At 43.8% G+C, this 17,958-nt stretch overlaps 1 protein-coding gene and 1 long non-coding RNA gene across 11 annotated transcripts in view; one reads left to right on the top strand and one right to left on the bottom strand.

Moving 5' to 3' along the window:
* MYO9A (myosin IXA) overlaps positions 1-17,958 on the top strand; it is a 176,566-nt gene that overhangs the window by 124,055 nt on the left and 34,553 nt on the right. For 7 of the 10 annotated variants that reach the window (XM_079953102.1, XM_079953097.1, XM_079953099.1 and 4 more), the window contains 7 exons: positions 122-250; positions 1,683-1,788; positions 2,314-2,445; positions 3,729-3,852; positions 5,033-5,086; positions 8,339-8,541; positions 8,871-9,013. The exons of 2 other annotated variants lie outside the window; for them this stretch is intronic. In XM_079953102.1, coding sequence (XP_079809228.1) covers positions 122-250; positions 1,683-1,788; positions 2,314-2,445; positions 3,729-3,852; positions 5,033-5,086; positions 8,339-8,541; positions 8,871-9,013 — 891 coding nt within the window. The remainder of the gene's footprint in view (positions 1-121; positions 251-1,682; positions 1,789-2,313; positions 2,446-3,728; positions 3,853-5,032; positions 5,087-8,338; positions 8,542-8,870; positions 9,014-17,958) is intronic. One more of the 10 variants, XM_079953101.1, reaches the window with a different exon arrangement.
* On the bottom strand, positions 11,604-17,366 carry LOC307203040. Its single transcript, XR_013833094.1, has 2 exons — positions 17,250-17,366; positions 11,604-12,443 (listed from the first exon to the last, which is right to left on the bottom strand). It is a non-coding gene; the product is annotated as an uncharacterized lncRNA (long non-coding RNA).

Genomic DNA, 17,958 nt, shown 5'->3' with positions numbered 1-17,958 from the left:
TTTGTCTGCCTCAACTGTTACGTTAGCATTGAGCTGTTGGCTTGATCACTAAGAGGCAAAATATAATTTCCTTCTTAACAATTTTCTTCCAATCTGCTTGCCTCCCTTCTCTTTTAACTAGATATTGAGAGTGTGAATCTTGATGACTACAACATCCATGTCATTGCCAGTGTGTTCAAACAGTGGCTGCGGGATTTACCTAACCCTCTCATGACATTTGAATTTTATGAAGAATTTCTGCGAGCCATGGGTAAGAAAATGTGTACTTGGAAATAATGACTGCTAACAACCTGCACAAAAAAGAATGCAGTTCTACTTAGAGGAGTTTTTAAAATGCTGAACTAAAAAGTTTCATTTCCCATAATTGGATTGTACAGTATTGTGTTCTCTCCCAATTGATCATTTTTACAGCTTGCTTTATTGTCCAGAAGGATATTTCCGTGCAAAAAGTCTGCAAGGTTGTTGTAGTATATTCCACTAGGACTAAACTACAGCAACACATTTTACATGGGGCTGCCTTTAGCTGTTCTGGAGCTTCAAGCTGAAGATAAGCAGAAATAACAGCAGTCACTGTCACCATTATCACTGTATGCCACTTTTCCATAGTTAAACCATCCTCAGAGTGGTTGTTACATAACTACAAAAAAGCAGTCAAAACCAATAAATGAAAACATCACTGTAAGTATACAGTAAAATTAAGCATTCCCCCCATAACTAACAATAAAGGTACAAAAACATACCAATAATGAAGCATATTCAGAGTTGAATACTGACCCCGACCCAAACTCCTAAACAATACTCTACCACAGAGGTTTTCAACCTTTTTGAGTCTGTGGCTCCTCTGACAGAATACATTATTTCTGTGGTACCCCCATGGGGAAACACTCTGAGTTTCAGGAGCACAATTATACCTGCGAAGCCATCAACCCCTCACCCCTTTTCAGACACCCTCCCTTGTGGAGGCCTCCCTCAGATTCCTCTCCCCTCTCCTCAGGAGCCCTCACCCTCTTGCTTGCTTACTCTAAGCACCCCCTGGCCAGCCCTAGAGGCACCATTTGCCTAGGGAGCTTGTAGCCATTGGGAGGCAGAGACACAAGAGGGTGTCCGAGGGAAGAAAGGAGGGACAGAGGCCCGTGCTGCCTGCAGTACACCTGACCACCATTCAAGGCACCCCAGGGTGCCACGGTGCACTGGTTAAAACCACTGCTAACCCCAATAGTCTCTAGACATTTTGAGCAGCAGGTTTTGCAGGCACAAAGATAAGATTGGCCTTTCACAAGCAACAGCTTTTGTAGCTAGACTCAGTCCTCCCTCCTGGGCTAGTGGAAATAGGCTAGCAAAGCAGGGAGGTGGTCTATGTATGGGTCACTATACGCTAGCTGGGTTCTTTCTTTGCACTGCAGACACAAGTCAAGTGCTGGTTTTTAAGTCCCTGTGCTATGCTATCCCTGTGCCACATTTGGATTACAAGAGCACTTCCTCTCCTAGGAGGCTCACCAAAACCTGAGCGTTAGGCAGCTTCTGAGACACGTTTCCTGACATTTTGAGGGCTAGAGTGAAGCCAGTGGGTATGAGAATGGGATGTCTAGCAATTGGATCTTAGATTTTAATTTGAAGAGGACTTTGTATTATTGAATTCTAGTGTGTGTTCCAGTGAATTGAATTAAATGTGCTTTCTGCAGGTTTGCATGAGAGAAAGGAGGCCATTCGTGGGGTCTATTCAGTGATCAGCCAGCTTTCTGGTACTCATCTGAGTACCTTGGAGCGACTGATCTTCCACCTTGTAAGGTAATGAATGATAATAGGATTTTTTCCTCTTTCCCTCAATGTATATCATCATGTAACATATATGTCCCCTATCTTCCTGTAAGCATCCTTGTGGTGGCAGACTGCATGCTCAGAGACTTGTACACTGTAGCCATACAGTGTGGCAAGAAAGCTGCCTTGAATATCAAGTTCTGTGTGTTGTTGACTTGCTTAAAATCACACTTATTATGATCTCCCAATGAGCACTACAATCCAAGCACACACAGCAGCAGCAGCTAGTCAGATTGTTCTAGGTAATTAGTCACTGTCCTTCAGTTCTCAAGCAAAACATTAGAATTTGAGTCTTTACCCAGTGGCCCTCATGTTAGTGGAAAAATATTATTCTTATTCTAACACACTTGCAGTGCTGAATGTGGCCAGCGCCTAACAGGCCATAGACATTGGCACCATTGTATACCATCTCTTTAACCTGTGTCCAAACTTTGTAATGTCCAACTTTCTGCCTTCTCACACAAAATGATGGTGTCATATTTTGGTGCTGTTTAGAATTGCCCTAGAGGAGGAGACGAATCGGATGTCAGCTAATGCCCTGGCAATTGTGTTTGCTCCATGCGTTCTCCGCAGTCCAGATACTACTGACCCTCTTCGGAGTGCTCAGGATGTCTCTAAAACAATCAGGTAAAAAAAGACATGCTGCATTGTAGTTTCTGAAGCCTTCTCTTTAATGTGCCACACTTCTGTGAGCCTGCCAGCCTTTTTCTGTTGCGCTACTTTGCTTGTGTGGGAAGGGAGGTACCCTCTGAAAGCTGAGAGGGTGGGAAAGAATAAATAGTGGATGGGAAAGAATAAACTTTTACATAGGAGGGAAACCCCCCCGCCAGTGCCTCTTTCTCCAGAGAACTACATAGGGAGATAGTTGCTTTTTACAGTTTTAAGGAGTCATGAATAGCCTTGTGAGACACCATCAGCCATTACACCAACTCCACTCTAATCTTAGACTGATGAGCATGCCTAGTAATAATCATACCTCACACCAAGGAAACAGATGAAGGCTGCTGTCTGTACTGGGACTGGGAACAAAGATCCAAGGCTAAATGTGGGCATGTAGAGGTGAATAGCAATTAACACAGTTGTTGTCTGAAAAGGCAACTGAGTGATGGCAATATAGAACTCAGATGTGCAGTTTGATAGGAAGAAGGATCAGAGGTCAAGAGAAAGAAAGGCAAGGCAAAATCAACTGTGAAAGAAAGTGAGATCCATCACTTTCCTACCTGCTCAGCTTCAGGCCATCTTTATGGCCCCATTTCTATATGTATGTTCAGTCTGGTGTGTATCTTGCTAGTGCTAAATTATTAGTAAAAATGGAAACTTGTGAAAACCCTTCCCCTGAATAGACTGAATATGTGCAGTGGGGAGCAATTTTACACTTTCTATCTCCACCCCAATTTATTGTGTTCAGCCAGCAGTCTCAAAGAGACTTCTATGTGTATTTAATTGTACATGATGATGAAAATTTGCATTCTTACCTCCAATGGAGAGAAGGGATGGGTGGGAAGTGATGTTTTTTCTCTCCCTATTGCAGTAAGCATCAACACCCTTCTTCTGAAATGCTTCTAATCACACACACACTTGCAGAAATTCCAGGGTTGGTGCTTTTGAGGGGGCAGCCTTAGTACCTGCATACAATACACTGTGAAATTGTGGAGAATGTTTCAGGGGAATCTCTAAAGATGACCCATAGTGAGACTGGCCCTGTCAGTCATGTTGGTCATGTTGGTGGCAGGCAGGGAGTACTGCTGTGGAAATGAGATCCCTGAAACGGCAGTCATCAGAATATACTTGGTTCCAGTTTCTCAGTCATAATGTTCAGAACAAGAAAATTTTCAGATCTATCTCCTTCTGTATACATCCTAAAGTCAAATGTAGCTCAGTTTTCCATCTTAACACGTTTTCTCTTTCAGCTGCATTGAGCTGATCGTTGTAGAGCAAATGGACAAATATCGGGCTCGCCTTAAAGACATCAGTAGCCTCGAGTTCGCAGAGAACAAGGCCAAGAGCCGGCTCTCGATGATCAGGAGGTCTATGGTAAGGAGAAGGAGTGGATGAATTCCTGGCTGACCATCATAACAGGAAGAAATTTATACCAAGACCCATGGTCTTCCTGTTCCCCAGTCAGCCCACATCTGTTAATGTAACTTTCCTCTTCAAGCGAGAATTTGGAGGTGATAGATTGTGTGTGTGTTTCAATGCCACACTTGTTTAACAGCAGATTTGTTTAATACAGTATCTTGGAGCTGAGAACACATCCATGTCTCTTCCCTCTTTCTCTCTCTCTTCCCCTCCCTCTCTCTCTCCTCTTCCCACTTCCCCAATCTCCTCTTCTTCATGTCTTTCCACACCTTACACATCCTCAAAACCTTTTAACACACAGTTGGGTCTAGCACATAAGCTAAAGTTTGGCTTTATCCTGGATTGAGTCTTCAGAGCTGCAGATGTGTACAAAGCAAAAACTCAGAGAAGGTGGGAGCAGTGTGTCTCTGGCATTATCCCACAAAGACCAACCCATTAGTTCCTTGGTGGGGGTCTGATATTTTTACTTCTCGTGGTTGCCTTGGTGAATTTGGGCCACTTTAGCTTGTGTGTAATTGGCCTTCCTCCGTGAGCAACCCTTCTTAGCATCTGGTTCTCCCTAATCCTACAGTGCTCTCATCTGACACAGAACAGGCTTCCATTTGCTTCCCTCCCACATGCACGTGCCAGTGGGAGAACCTGTGGTGAAGCTGCCATGCATATTTCAGTCCAGCTCATGCTGAGCTCCTTTAAGCAGGTTGCTTCCTCTTGCCTCGCTGCCTTTCTGAAATATGAAAAGCTTGCACACTGTTAGCTGGGCTGCTGAGTTGAAAGGCAGTCTGAAGTGGCCTGTGTTTTCCTCTGTTTGGAGATGAACACATGGCAGGCTTTGTAATGTGTCACATTATCTGCTTATATAATAGGGCTTGGCTAGTCATGTGGCAGGTGACCCAGTTACACTGCTGGAAGCAAGCATGGGCACTCTGAGTCCTCTCAGCATGCTGTATTGAGAACACACAGTCAGCGCTAATCCACCTCTTTTATGCAGCACACAGTGGCTTGTGGTTTACTTATGCTTTCTCACAGTTGCAGCTGAGACCTGGCTTCCGTTTGAAAGCCTAGCGCCTCTTTGAGAAGGGTGATGGCACGTGCACTCTAACCTACTCCTTTCCTTTTCCTATCCTCTCTAATCCAGAAACCTGTACTAATTGCCGTTAGATTTATGAGCATAACCCGCAGTTCGATCCCGGTATGTATCAGAATTGCATTGCACTGACCTTGTGCTGTTACCCTCCACTCATTTCAGTGCTGCTGCATGCTCCATGCCCCAACACACTTCATAACTCTGTGTGTGTGTGTGTGTGTTCGTTTGTTCTCCCTTAAACTGTCCTTGGGTTCTTCTGGTAGACAATTGGTACCAACAGGAAGCACAGATGAGGCCAGTTTTCCACAGGGGTGGCAGGAAAGGACTCTGAATAGTGACTGAGGTTGCAGTGAACCAAGTACGGTACATTGCTTTCTTCCAGCATCTGATCTGCAAGTGGTCTCTAGAGGAGTGTAAAACACCAGCCTGTCTCTGCTACTGATGGAACAGCTTTCCAGTCACAGATTGAGGCTGGACTTCCAGGCAGTTCCAAACAACTATAGCAGGGATGGGGAACATATGGCCCTCAAAATGTTGTTGGACTCCAACTCCCGTCAGCCCTAGACAGCAGGACCCAGTGGTCAGGGATTACGGAAACTAGTCCAGCAACATCTGGAAGGCGCCACATTGCCTGTCCCTGAACTAAAAGTATATCAGAATAAAGCTAGTTCACTTGGAAAGTTGTGTTTGTGATTTGTGACCTTACCATTCCCTTGAGCTGGTTTCCTTACATTTTTATTTTCTCCTTTTCTGCCTTCTCTACTAACCCTTTATTCTAAGTGATTTTTCTCTTCCTTGTCTTGCCCGCTTGATCAGTCCTTTTTTCATTTTAAGATCCTAAGCAACATTTGCTTGGAAGAGGGCAAATTCAAATCCATCCTTCTGAAAAGCTATTTCCCCATCCAACTTTTATTAAACCTAACAACCACCACCACCATAGCTAGATTTCTCAAGAAGAACCAGAAAACAAGAAATCATCCATTACCTTACCAGAGAGGGGCAATGTAGGAGTCTGCTTTCCCCCTCTTCTTGCTAGAAGAAATGCCAATGGTAATTATGAATCTTCCTTGCAAGTAAATGAACATAGGAAGTTGCCTTGCAGAGTCAGATCTGTCTAGCTCAGTATTGTCTCCAGGAACAAACTGCTGCTCTCCAGAGTGTTTCACTTTATCAGAAGTGGGGTACTGCCTGTGTTGGTTCATCTTGACTGGTTTGTTTGCTCTGACCATCAGTGGCTCTGTAGGATCCTAGGCAGGGATCTTTCACAATACCTGTTACTCAGGATGCATTTAACTGAAATGCCTGGGATAGAAGTTGATAACCCTTAGGCATACAAAGCACATGTTCTATCACTGAGATACAGCTCAAATAATTGGATTCAATTGGATAGTAAATATAGGTAAAGGTACAGGGACCCCTGACCATTAGGTCCAGTCGTGACCGACTCTGGGGTTGCGGCACTCATCTCGCTTTATTGGCCTAGCGAGCCGGCATACAGCTTCTGGGTCATGTGGCCAGCATGACTGAGCCGCTTCTGATGAACCAGAGCAGCACACAGAACCGCCATTTACCTTCCTGCCTGGAGCGGTACCTATTTATCTACTTGCACTTTGGTGTGCTTTTGGACTGCTAGGTTGGCAGGAGCAGGGACCGAACAACGGGAGCTCACCCCATCACGTGGATTCGAACCGCCGACCTTCTGATCAGCAAATCCTAGGCTCTGTCATTTAACCCACAGCGCCACCCGCGTCCCATATACTAAATATAGTCCTGTTTAATTTTTTTCAACAACAACACCAGTGGGGCATAACCACATTAGAGAATCAAATATTTTTAAATTTAGATAAGCATTCAGACATTACTTTGAGTAGAACAACCTGTCCCACACATACAAATTTAACATAGGCCTTTTCTGGAGGAGGTGGAGCTCTGGGGGTGGTAATTCTGAGCAGAGGAGCAGTGGAGATGAGGAGTGAGTGGTGTTTCATCTACCTGCCACATCCCTGCCTCAAATCGCTGCTCCCAAACAACTTTTCCTTTGGGATTTCAAGCACATCTTTCTGAGAGTGCACATCTACAATTCTTTAGGCAGAAAAGCCGCTGTACAGATTGGAGTACAGATCTGGCAGTCTGAGAGAGGGATTCAATGCCTTCTCCCCACCATGTTTCACAAGAGCTCTTTCACTTGAAGCTGCTTTTCCCTAAGAAAAACAATTACTGGACATTTTCTGTACCTGCACGTGGGTGTACTGTGCAATTGCCTTCATGCCCTTTCCAAAACCAGCTGGCAGGGTGCTGAAGTAGATGGGACCATTTCCTCTGATCCATCAAAAGTTGTTTTTGTGTTTCTATGCAGTTTCTCAGTAGTGTATAAAAAAAGATCTTTCACGCTCCATTCTCACTTTTGCAGTTTTTCTTCTAGACTTAAATGCAATCTTGCAAGTGTGCAGTTCAAAGCCTTGACTCTTAAGAAAGCAAATTGTATCAAATTTGCTTTCAGCGCTTCATTGGGTCTTCTTGCACAGAGGCGCAACCTTGCGATACTGTATTTTCTATTTATCTGGGAGTACGGCACACAGTGTCCGCCTAAGAGGGAAAAGGGAATTCTTTCCTGTTATAAGAACGTCGGCTCCACCCTTTCAGAGGTCCAGGATTGCTTCTCTAGAGCAAGCTTATTCAAGAAGAAAAGAGACAGCACTAAAGGAAATTGTATAAATTGAGACAGGTGTGATCATGTAGGATCCAGTTCCATAGGACAGTCTGGAACTGCCTGATCAGAATTTGAATATTTCATGGCACTGTCTTCAGGGATAGCTACCCTCATGCACTTGTTAGTCATGGAATTTCACTACACAGTGCAAAATGGAGGATAATCAACTATAGGTGGATTTATCTCTTGTTCTCAGACTTTCCACATAGAAAAACACAAAGGTTTCTTACAATATTGTGTGGGAAGATTTTATATAGTACAGTATACTATATATAGTATAGCATAATAATATACTATATAGTATAGTAATATATGTAGAAATCCAGATATTCTCTTCCTGCACAGATGCTTTGGCCAACAGAGGTACCTTTGTTGTAAACTACATCTGTAGAATAAAGGAGTGACTTCTGATACCTGCCAAAATTCTGCTCATCATCTATAGTTGAAATGTTTTTTTTTTAAAGAACCTCTGAAATAATTCGTGTGTCCTTAAATGTGTATTTGCTCCCTGTTTTGTCTTTCTCTGCCAGTCACACACAGGTGTTGTTTGTTTGCTCGTTATATTGCATACATATATCAGGGGTGTCAGTAATTTTCAGAGTGGGCTTAAAAGGCCGTGCTCCTCATTAGCGCTACTGTGCCTACAGGGTAAAGGTCGGCTACATCGTGGGGCCTACCCAAGTCCTTCATCTCCAGCTCCTCTCCGGTTGCCATCTGCCTCTGATGCTTCTGAAGAGGTCCTGAGTGGCGAAGAGGCCATGGAGGCAGAGGTTTCTGAGCAGCAGAAAGTTGCCATGCAGGAAGAAGAGAGGGTTTTGACGGAACAGATTGAAAACCTTCAGAAAGAAAAGTAAGTCTGGATGAGTAGAACTGAGGAGCAAGGAGGGTGGTCAAGGTTGCCACGGTTCAAGAAATGAAAGCCTCACATAGGAGCTGGGTTGCACATTCAAATTGGGAGCAGGTTTGTGATAACCAAATGCTTTCTAGAACCATCCCAGCTGTAAATATCTTACAATGTATCTTCAGTTAAAATTGTTCGGTTTCGTTTGCCCAAAAATGTTTGCTCCAGATAATGTGTTTTCTAGTGACCTAAATACTCCAGTACTTCCAGACTCCCTGCTCACACTGCTGGTTTCTCTTCTTCCCTTTAGTCCAATTGTTTTTTGTTTGTTTCCTCAGGGAAAACTTAACTGTTGAGATGCTGGTACTAGACCCAAGAGCCTCTGATGATGAAACTCTGGAATCTGAGGCCTCCATTGGCACTGCCCACAGCTCTGAAAACCTGAACGCTGGTTATGAAGGAGACACTTTGGACAGAGCAGGTGAATAAGGACTGTTCCTAGTTAATTCGTCCATATGCACAAGATGGGATTAACTATCTTTGGGTGTCTGTCTTTGCATATGCATTATAACTGATGTGTCTGCTTTACCATATGCAAAGTTTGAAATATAAATCAGTTTTTGTTGTTGTTTTTTAAATTTTTTATTAAAGATTTTCTTGTTTTACAGAAGTATGTGTAATGTCTCTCATATTTTTTCCATGTAACATTTTTACAAATCCGTTTCATTTGTTGAGACATTGGGGAGGGGGAAAGGGGGTGGAGGGAGGGAAGATGGGTGGGGGTGGGGTTGGGTGGCGATGTTTCTGTTATGCTTAATGTATGTAGGGTTTGGTGTCAGCGCTGTTTGTTTTGTTCACTTGTGTTCCTTTGGTGGTAAGAGAGGTTGGGGTTGGCCTAGGGTGTGGTTGTTTGTTTGTGATTGGATGTGGTGATCTTTGTTTTCGTGTGTGAGTGGGGTGGGTGGGTGTTTCGGATCAGGTTAGCCATATTGATTTGTATGCTGTTGGTGGATTATTGTCATTGTCTTGTTGGGCTGTGTATGTGATAAAGGGGCGCCATACTGGGGTAAAGGCATCTTCTTCTGTTTGTCCCCGTGTCAGTTTCAGTTTATTGGTTAATTTTTCTAGTAGGGCTGTTTCCCATACTATTTGGTACCATTGGTCCATGCTTACTCCTGACAGGTCTCTCCAGTGTCTGGTTATGGTGTTTCTGGCTGCTGAAAGTAGGTGGGTTATGAGTTCTTTGTGGTGTAAATGGGCATTGTTGTCTTGGAAGATGTTTAGTAGGGCCAATTCTGGGGTGATGTCTAATACTTGCTTAGTTATTTTACCTATTTCTTGCATGGCTGTTGTCCAGAATAGTTGGATTTTGGGACACTCCCACCACATGTGGAGGTATGTGCCTGTGGAGGTGCACCCTCTCCAGCATTTTGGTGAGGTTCCTGGGCGTATTAGCGCTAGTTTTCTTGGTGTTAGGTACCACCTCTAGGTGAGTTTCAAAGTGAGTTCTTTTCTTTTCATTGATATGGATTTAAAGGGGGGTTTAGACCACATTCTGGTCCATTGAGTGGGGTTAATCTCATAGCCTATGTCATTCTCCGATTGTTTTTTGATTGTGTCTAGGGGGTTTGAGGGATTTTGGAGTAGTATTTTGTATATTGCGGATACCGTCCCTTTACCGTTTCCCTTTGTTGTTAGGAGGTTTTCGAAGGTTGTCGGGGGCCTAGTTGCTGCTGATTTTACTGTTGGGTTGTTTAAGAGGGCATGTACTTGGTGTTGTGTTAACCAGGGCATTTGGGTGTCTTCTAGTTTGTCTTGTATTTCTTGTGTTGACAAAGGTTTTATAAAAGTCTATTGGGCGATATAAGCCTTTGGTTCGCCAGGTTTTTAATCTGGAGGTTTTGTGCTGCATGGTGGAATAATAGGTGGTACGCCAGGGAGATTAGTGTGGCTGGGGTTGGGGATAGTTTGCCTATTTCTGTTTTCCATGCTTTGAGCATGGTCTGTGTGTACCTATTAAGTGTTGTGGGAATTTTCTTTAGTTTGTTTGGGAGGAGTGGGTATGCTAGGTTATAGAGAATATCCTATATGTAGTCATATAGGTGTTTGTTAGGGGTATTTTGGGCCATATGGCGTTTAGCCGGTTGGTCCTGAGTCTCAGCTGGCATGGATGGCCTAGTTCAGGGGTAGACCATCCTCCCTGTCATTTATGATAGGGGGTGGTCAGTGACACAGTGTTAAGCGTCTTTGTGACGCCAATGTTGGGTATAGGGTTCATAAGCAGTGTTGCCAGTGTTATTAGCAACATGTTATTAGCAGAATGTTGGGGTGGGGATGTGGGTGTTGGTACGCTCTGGTGCCACCATTGTGCTGATTGTGTCAGATTTTAGCCTGTTTGTGGGTTGTTGGGTGGTGGGGAATATGTTTTGAAGTCATCTGGACTGGCGTTGGGGTGGGGATCTGTTGGGTTGAAATAACGACAGACAGGTAGCGAGTGTCATCTGGGAGGCATCTCCTCGAGCAAGTCCCAAGGAGCCTCTTTTATTGATTATTACAGCATTGCCACATATGTGCTTATTGCTGATTGGTTAACACAAGTACAAAGCAAAGGTTGCATTAATCACCAATAGATTAAAGACTGGGAAAGGGAGCGCAGAACTAGACAGGCATGAAAACCTCCTAATTAAATTATAACCAATGGTTAATATAGTAAGACTTAAAACAATTACTAATGATTGATATAGGAAACTTAAAAGAGCATAACAAGCACGTTCCGTAGATGTGATCAACTATGCATATAAGAACAGGTCAAAGGACAATGTTTTCCTGAACTCAATGTGAACTGAACATTCTAAAGTGGTGAGTGAATGTCTTAGTATTAGGATGGTTTGTGCAGCATTATGTACAGAAGCGAAGCTTAGGAGCAAGACTTCCCATCAGGCCACAGTCATGTGCAAGACTCATAGCATCCCATCATCTCCCCCTTTCTTTCTTTATTTAATGGTGAGGGGGACAGAAATACATCGGGATACGTGGTTTGCCAACGCATACCCTAAATAATTCTGCCCACCGATGTTGTTAAGTGAGTTCAGGGTGAATGGGACAAAAATACTTCGGGATTCGTGGTTTGCCAGCGCATGCCCGAAATAATTCTGCCCACATCTCCCCTAATGTTTACTGTTGGTGCTGCCATTTCGCAAAGTAGGCAGCAATGATTTTATTGGGTGGCTGAGGAGGAGAAAAACACTGAAACCAAAGGTGTATGAGACCAGGGATGCATTGGATGAAGCAACATAGCAAAATTAATATACATACTATGACAATAGCATATTGGAAAAGATTGCGAAGCCAATTCAGATTTGGCAACCAGCCAGTGAGCCACTGGGTAAACGAATCCCAGAGGCCAGGAAGTCCATCGTCCTGTTTGATGTGATGTGTGAGATTTTGCAAATGAGAAATCTATTTTTGAATAGCCTTAGAATTGTCAGTAATATTAAAACAGCACATGTCATCCACTTGTTCGCATCCATAATGATGAAGCATCAGCAAATAATCAATTGCAGCGCGATTCTGTAAGAGTCCATGTTGGAGCTCACTCTGCTCTTTATTCAAAAGGTGAAGGGCTTGTGAGGTAAAGTTCAGAGCTTTTGCTGCAGAGCAAGCTAAAGAATTAATATTCCTGCTATTCCGTACAGCCAGTCCAGGGACTCCTAAGAGAGAGACAGCTAGAGAAATATATTCAGATCTGCTAGGGAGAGAAACAGAACCATCACAATCATTAGTCAATTCTACAGAGCGTTGATATCGAGAGCGAGATAAATGATGCTTCTTGGGTAAAATGATGGACAAACGGCTTAAGCAACAAGGTGTGCCATGGCTGATGTTTGCCGGAATATAATTGAATGTATAGCCTGGGCACGACCAGAACCAGCCTTCAGGCAGCTCTGTATATTTATATATATATGAAATATTTACATAATTAGAGCAATTAAAATTGTTATCCTTGCCCATTTTCACACAGTTGGTTTTAGTGCAATTGACCATACGGGCACAAGTGGCATTAGAGGAGGCCACGTATGGGGTTAACAAATCAATTGCCAGAGATGGGCGTCGACGCAGTTGGTTACCCCAGTGATGGTAACCGGAATAACCAAGGGTGCGAAGGGAATCATTTTGGGGTAGGGATGAATAAAACCAGGTATCATTTTGCATATCAAAAGGGTCATGGCAAACAGGGATAAGGCAAGAGCCAAGGATTTCACCTATTGATACCTGTTGAGTTAGGCAAAAGGAAGAAACATTGAGGTTTTTTGCAAAAGATTCCCACACATTTATTGGTGTGGAATCACCGCTGTTAGGAGCGGAAGCAGAGAGGGGCAAAAACAAAACACTGAAAATGAGCACTATCATGGAATTTATATTAAGGCATGAAATGAGGCATAGAAGCAAATTATCAGGGGTTGCTTCCAGGTGCTTTTCCTTTCTAAACTGTTCAGCTTGAAGTGAGAGTGGTTTTATTTGGCCCCACGTCACTGGTCCATTACGATTTCCCCGCTTGCGAGTCCTGGGGGGGCCGGGCGTCGCATCCTGGGCGATCTGCAGTTGACCGTCGAACTGTGGTATCGGATTCTGCAGGGCCTGTTGCCAAGCCATGATAGAGGCAGACGCAGCGTGCGGGAACCCAGCGAGCACCCTGTGGAGTAGAAACTGCAGCATAACCCTTTCCCCACGTAATCAATTTCACTGGTTCACTCCATTCGTTGGAGGGTAATATTTTATAACGGACCAGCGGGGCTGGAAGTATCTCTTTCTGCTGAAAATGCTTTTGGAGCCGAGTAAAGGATTCATGATCCTGTATGGAAACATTCAAATGATTAAGAGTAAAGAGAACACTAGCCAACCAGCCTTCCTTTTCTGAAAGTGAGGCTGGGACTCCGGCCTTTTTTTCCTGCCGGATTAAAGCAGTTTTCAAAGTGTGGTTAGCACGTTCAGCAATAGCTTGGCCTTGAGAATTATAAGGGATGCCAAATAAATGGTGACTATTCCAAGTTTCACAGAATTGAGCACAGCTTTTTGCGCAATTCTGGGACGCAGGTGGCACTAAAGGTTAAAGCCTCAGCGCCTAGGACTTGCCGATCGAAAGGTCGGCGGTTTGAATCCCTGCAGCGGGGTGCGCTCCCGCTGCTCGGTTCCAGCGCCTGCCAACCTAGCAGTTCGAAAGCACCTCCGGGTGCAAGTAGATAAATAGGGACCGCTTACCAGCGGGAAGGTAAACGGCGTTTCCGTGTGCGGCTCTGGCTCTGGCTCTGGCCAGAGCAGCGATGTCACGCTGGCCATGTGACCCGGAAGTGTCTCCGGACAGCGCTGGCCCCTGGCCTCTTAAGTGAGATGGGCGCACAACCCCAGAGTCTGTCAAGACTGGCCCGTACGGGCAGGGGTACCTTTACCTTTACCTTTACCTTTTGCGCAATACGCTGGGGCATTGTCAGTTTTTAAAGAATGGGGCTTGCCCATGACTGACATGGTAGGAACAAGATGATTGCAAACGTGTTTAACTTGTTCTCCCCTTTGAGGGGTGGCCCAAATGAAACCAGAGAACGTATCAATGCAGACATGTATAAACTTCCAAGGTGAGAAAGGGGAAAAATGAGTCACATCCATTTGCCACAACTGGTTGGCCTCCAGCCCACGGGGATTAACACCAGGGCTGGGGTGGCCAATCTCATTAGAGCATTGAGGGCATTGTTGGATAATTGCATGAGCCGCTTCCAACGGAATTTGGAATTGGCGGCTAAGAGCTTTTGCATTTTGATGATGGAAAGCATGACTTTCGATGGGGGAGACAGGCAAAACCCTGAGTAAAGAGTCTGCTTTTGCATTACCATCAGTGAGAAAGCCTGGGAATGGTTGGTGAGAGCGAATGTGCACCACAAATAGTGGATGGGAGCGATTTGAGAGAAGCAATTGTAAGGACAGAAAAAGGCTCAATAGATTGTCATCCAATAAGGGACTTACATAGCTGCCCTGCAAACGAGTTATAACGTTTGCTACATAAAGACTGTCCACCACCAGATTAATTGGCTGTGAAGAGAAATGATGCAGAGCTTTAACAGCAGCTGCCAACTAAGAACGCTGAGCTGATTTTTGTGGGAGAGTATAGAGACTGTGCCATTCCCCATTCTGTTGCCATGCAACTACCCCCCTGGAGGGGGCTCCGTCAGTAAAGACAGTAGGGGCATCCAAAGGAGCAGGAGACAATAGAGAAGAAAAAGACAAGGAAAATTGTTTGCCCATCTGCAGGCGAGGGTCGGTGGGAACATGACATCCCACCTGGCCAACAAAATCTGCTAAAGCGCACTGCAAATCCATGCTAGTGGAAAAAAACAGTTTCCCATTGTTCTAAGGGCATGGGCACAATAATTTGGTGGCAATCGATGCCAAAGAGGCTTTTGCATCGGCGGCGACCCTTGCTGATGAGCTGAGCAAGGAGATCCACTAAAGGAGTCACCGTGTTCTTTGGCATGTGATGTAAATACAGCCATTCAATTACGTGAACTTTTGATGGGCCTAGCTGAATAAGGGCCGCAAAAGATTGGACAGAATCTGTCATTATGACTACATCTGGCAAAACATTAACAAGTGCTCGGTCAACCCAGTGGACACGCATAATTTCCTTTAACTGGGCAACAGTTTTCTGTTGAGAAGAGGTCAAAGTAATTTGCTCACCAGGAGATTGATGGCCTTTTAAGGCTGAAAAAAGCGGCTGTAAAACTTCAAGAGGGATTTTAAAATATGGTCTTATCCAATTAATGTTGCCCAGTAATTGTTGCAGTTCTACATATTTCATTGTTTTTGGAGCATGAAGCTCAGGGATTATGGGAATGGAATAGCTAGCTATCATTTTGTGTCCTAGATAATGAAAAGGAGAGGATTCCTGCACCTTTTCAGGAGTGATGTTCAAACCGTAAATTGACAAGCAGGCTACCATATCCTGTTTCCATTGGGGGGGGGGGAGGTGGGGGGCTGTCAGTAATATATCATCCATGTAATGATAAATTAGGATGTGTGGATACTGAAGGCGGAAAGGCTGGAGGGCTTGATTCACATAATGTTGGCACATGGTGGGGGAATCCATTGATACCGTTCCGTAGGTTGGCTATTATTTAACACAGGAACAGTAAAAGCAAAGAATTTACAATCCTTTTCCTGTAAAGGAATGGAAAAAAGCAATCTTGCAAATCTATGATAGCCAATTGGTAGGAATGGGGGATTACATTTGTTTTTTTTTATAAATAATTTTTATTAAATTTTCCACAGCTTTTTATCATAACACACAAAACATGACAATAGAAAAAACATACAACATGTATAATTTCAAACTCTTAATTTCATATTCCTTACTCTCCCGACTTCCTCATACCTCCCCTTTCTGCATTCTCGTGTCAAATTAATTAATTAACAAATCCCTCCCTTACTTTCAACTTAATTATAATAACAGTCATTTTCTTTAACATAACCATTATCGCTGTTAACCCCTATTTTTCTCATTCAACATCAATCTAGCATTCACTAATTTTTGAGTATTTCTTTAAATAGTCTTTAAATTTTGTCCAATCTTCTTCCGCCGTTGCTCTTCCCTGGTCTCGGATTCTGCTCGTCATCTCTGCCAATCCCATATAGTCAATCACTTTCATCTGCCACTCTTCCACGGTGGGTAGGTCTTGTGTCTTCCAGTACTTTGCGATGAGTATTCTTGCTGCTGTTGTAGCATACATAAAAAAAGTTCTATCCTTCTTTAACACCAATTGGCCGACTATGCCCAGGAGAAAGGCCTCTGGTTTCTTAGGGAAAGTGTACTTAAGTACCTTTTTCAGTTCATTATAGATCAGTTCCCAGAAAGCCTTAATCCTTGGGCACGTCCACCAAAGGTGAAAGAATGTTCCCTCTGTTTCTTTACACTTCCAACATTTGTTCTCGGGCAAATGATAGATTTTTGCGAGTTTGACTGGGGTCATGTACCACCTATAAATCATTTTCATAATATTTTCTCTCAAGGCATTACATGCCGTAAATTTCATCCCGGTGGTCCATAACTTTTCCCAGTCAGCAAACATAATGTCATGACCAATGTCCTGCACCCATTTAATCATTGCAGATTTAACCATTTCATCTTGTGTGTTCCATTTCAACAGCAAGTTATACATTCTTGACAAATTCTTAGTACTAGGCTCTAACAATTCAGTTTCTAATTTTGATTTTTCCACCTGGAAGCCGACTTTCCTGTCTAATTTAAAAACTTTCATTATCTGATAGTAATGAAGCCAGTCTCTCACTTTCCCTTTTAACTTCTCAAAACTTTGCAATTTCAATCTGTCTCCCTCTTGCTCCAAAATTTCCCAATATCTTGGCCAATTGACCTCCATATTTAGTTTTTTAACAGCTTTTGCCTCCATTGGCGACAACCACCTTGGGAATGGGGGATTACATTTGGATTAGGCAGATGACACTGCAAGGGCCCCATGGGTTCAAGAATTTCATTAATTTTCCTTAAATCTTGGAGAAATCTCCATTTTCCACTTTTCTTTTTTATGACAAAGATAGGAGTATTATAGGGGCTAACAGAGGGCTCAATATGATCTGCCACTAGTTGCTCATTGACCAATTGTTTTAAAGCAAGTAGCTTTCCCCCCCCCCCCCGTTATGGGCCATTGTTCTACCCATACAGGGGTAGCAGATTTCCAGGTAAGGGGGAGTGCAAGCTTACTCATTAAATTGAATGGTAGCTTGTAATTGTTGCAGCAGGTCTCTGCCCCACAGATTGAGGTGGATTTTCAGCACACAGGGCTGGACATATGCAATGGTTTCAGAGCTATCAGGCAGAGAAACAGGCAGCCACTGTACGCTTTTAGAAGAGGTTTGAGATCCACCCACACCCCAAACTGCAGAGGCAGACTCAAGGGGCCACGTGGGGTCCCTGTAATTACTGGAAATGACAGAAATGTCTGCGCCTGTGTCAATCAAGCCTTCCAGAACTTTGCCATTGATTTTGTACTTACGAAGAAGTTTCTGTTCACCGATCCTCTGGATTACCGCTAATAGCTGTGGAGAGAGAGGAGAGAGCTGGTGCAAATTACTATCCATAATAGAAGCAGTAGGATGAGAAGGGAGCACTACCAAATGTGCCCGAGACTCACCCTTTTTTAACTGCATGGGCATATGGCTCCAAAATTGAACCATGATAGTGCCCACATAGTCAGGATCTAGGACTCCTGGAATAACCTGGATTCCTTCTTTGGCTGCAGAGAATTTGGGTAAAATTAAGCCTGCGACCTTAGGTGGTAGTGATCTTGCCATTTGGGTGGGCATGAGCACAATTTCCCCAGGTAACGTCGGGGTCACCAGATGTTGGGTTGAAATAACGACAGA

The sequence above is a fragment of the Podarcis cretensis genome (genome assembly GCF_951804945.1).
Source record: "Podarcis cretensis genome assembly, chromosome: 14".
Classification (NCBI taxonomy): Eukaryota; Metazoa; Chordata; class Lepidosauria; order Squamata; family Lacertidae; genus Podarcis; species Podarcis cretensis.
Note: the sequence above shows the minus strand (reverse complement) of the source record. Positions and strands in the feature narration are given on the sequence as shown.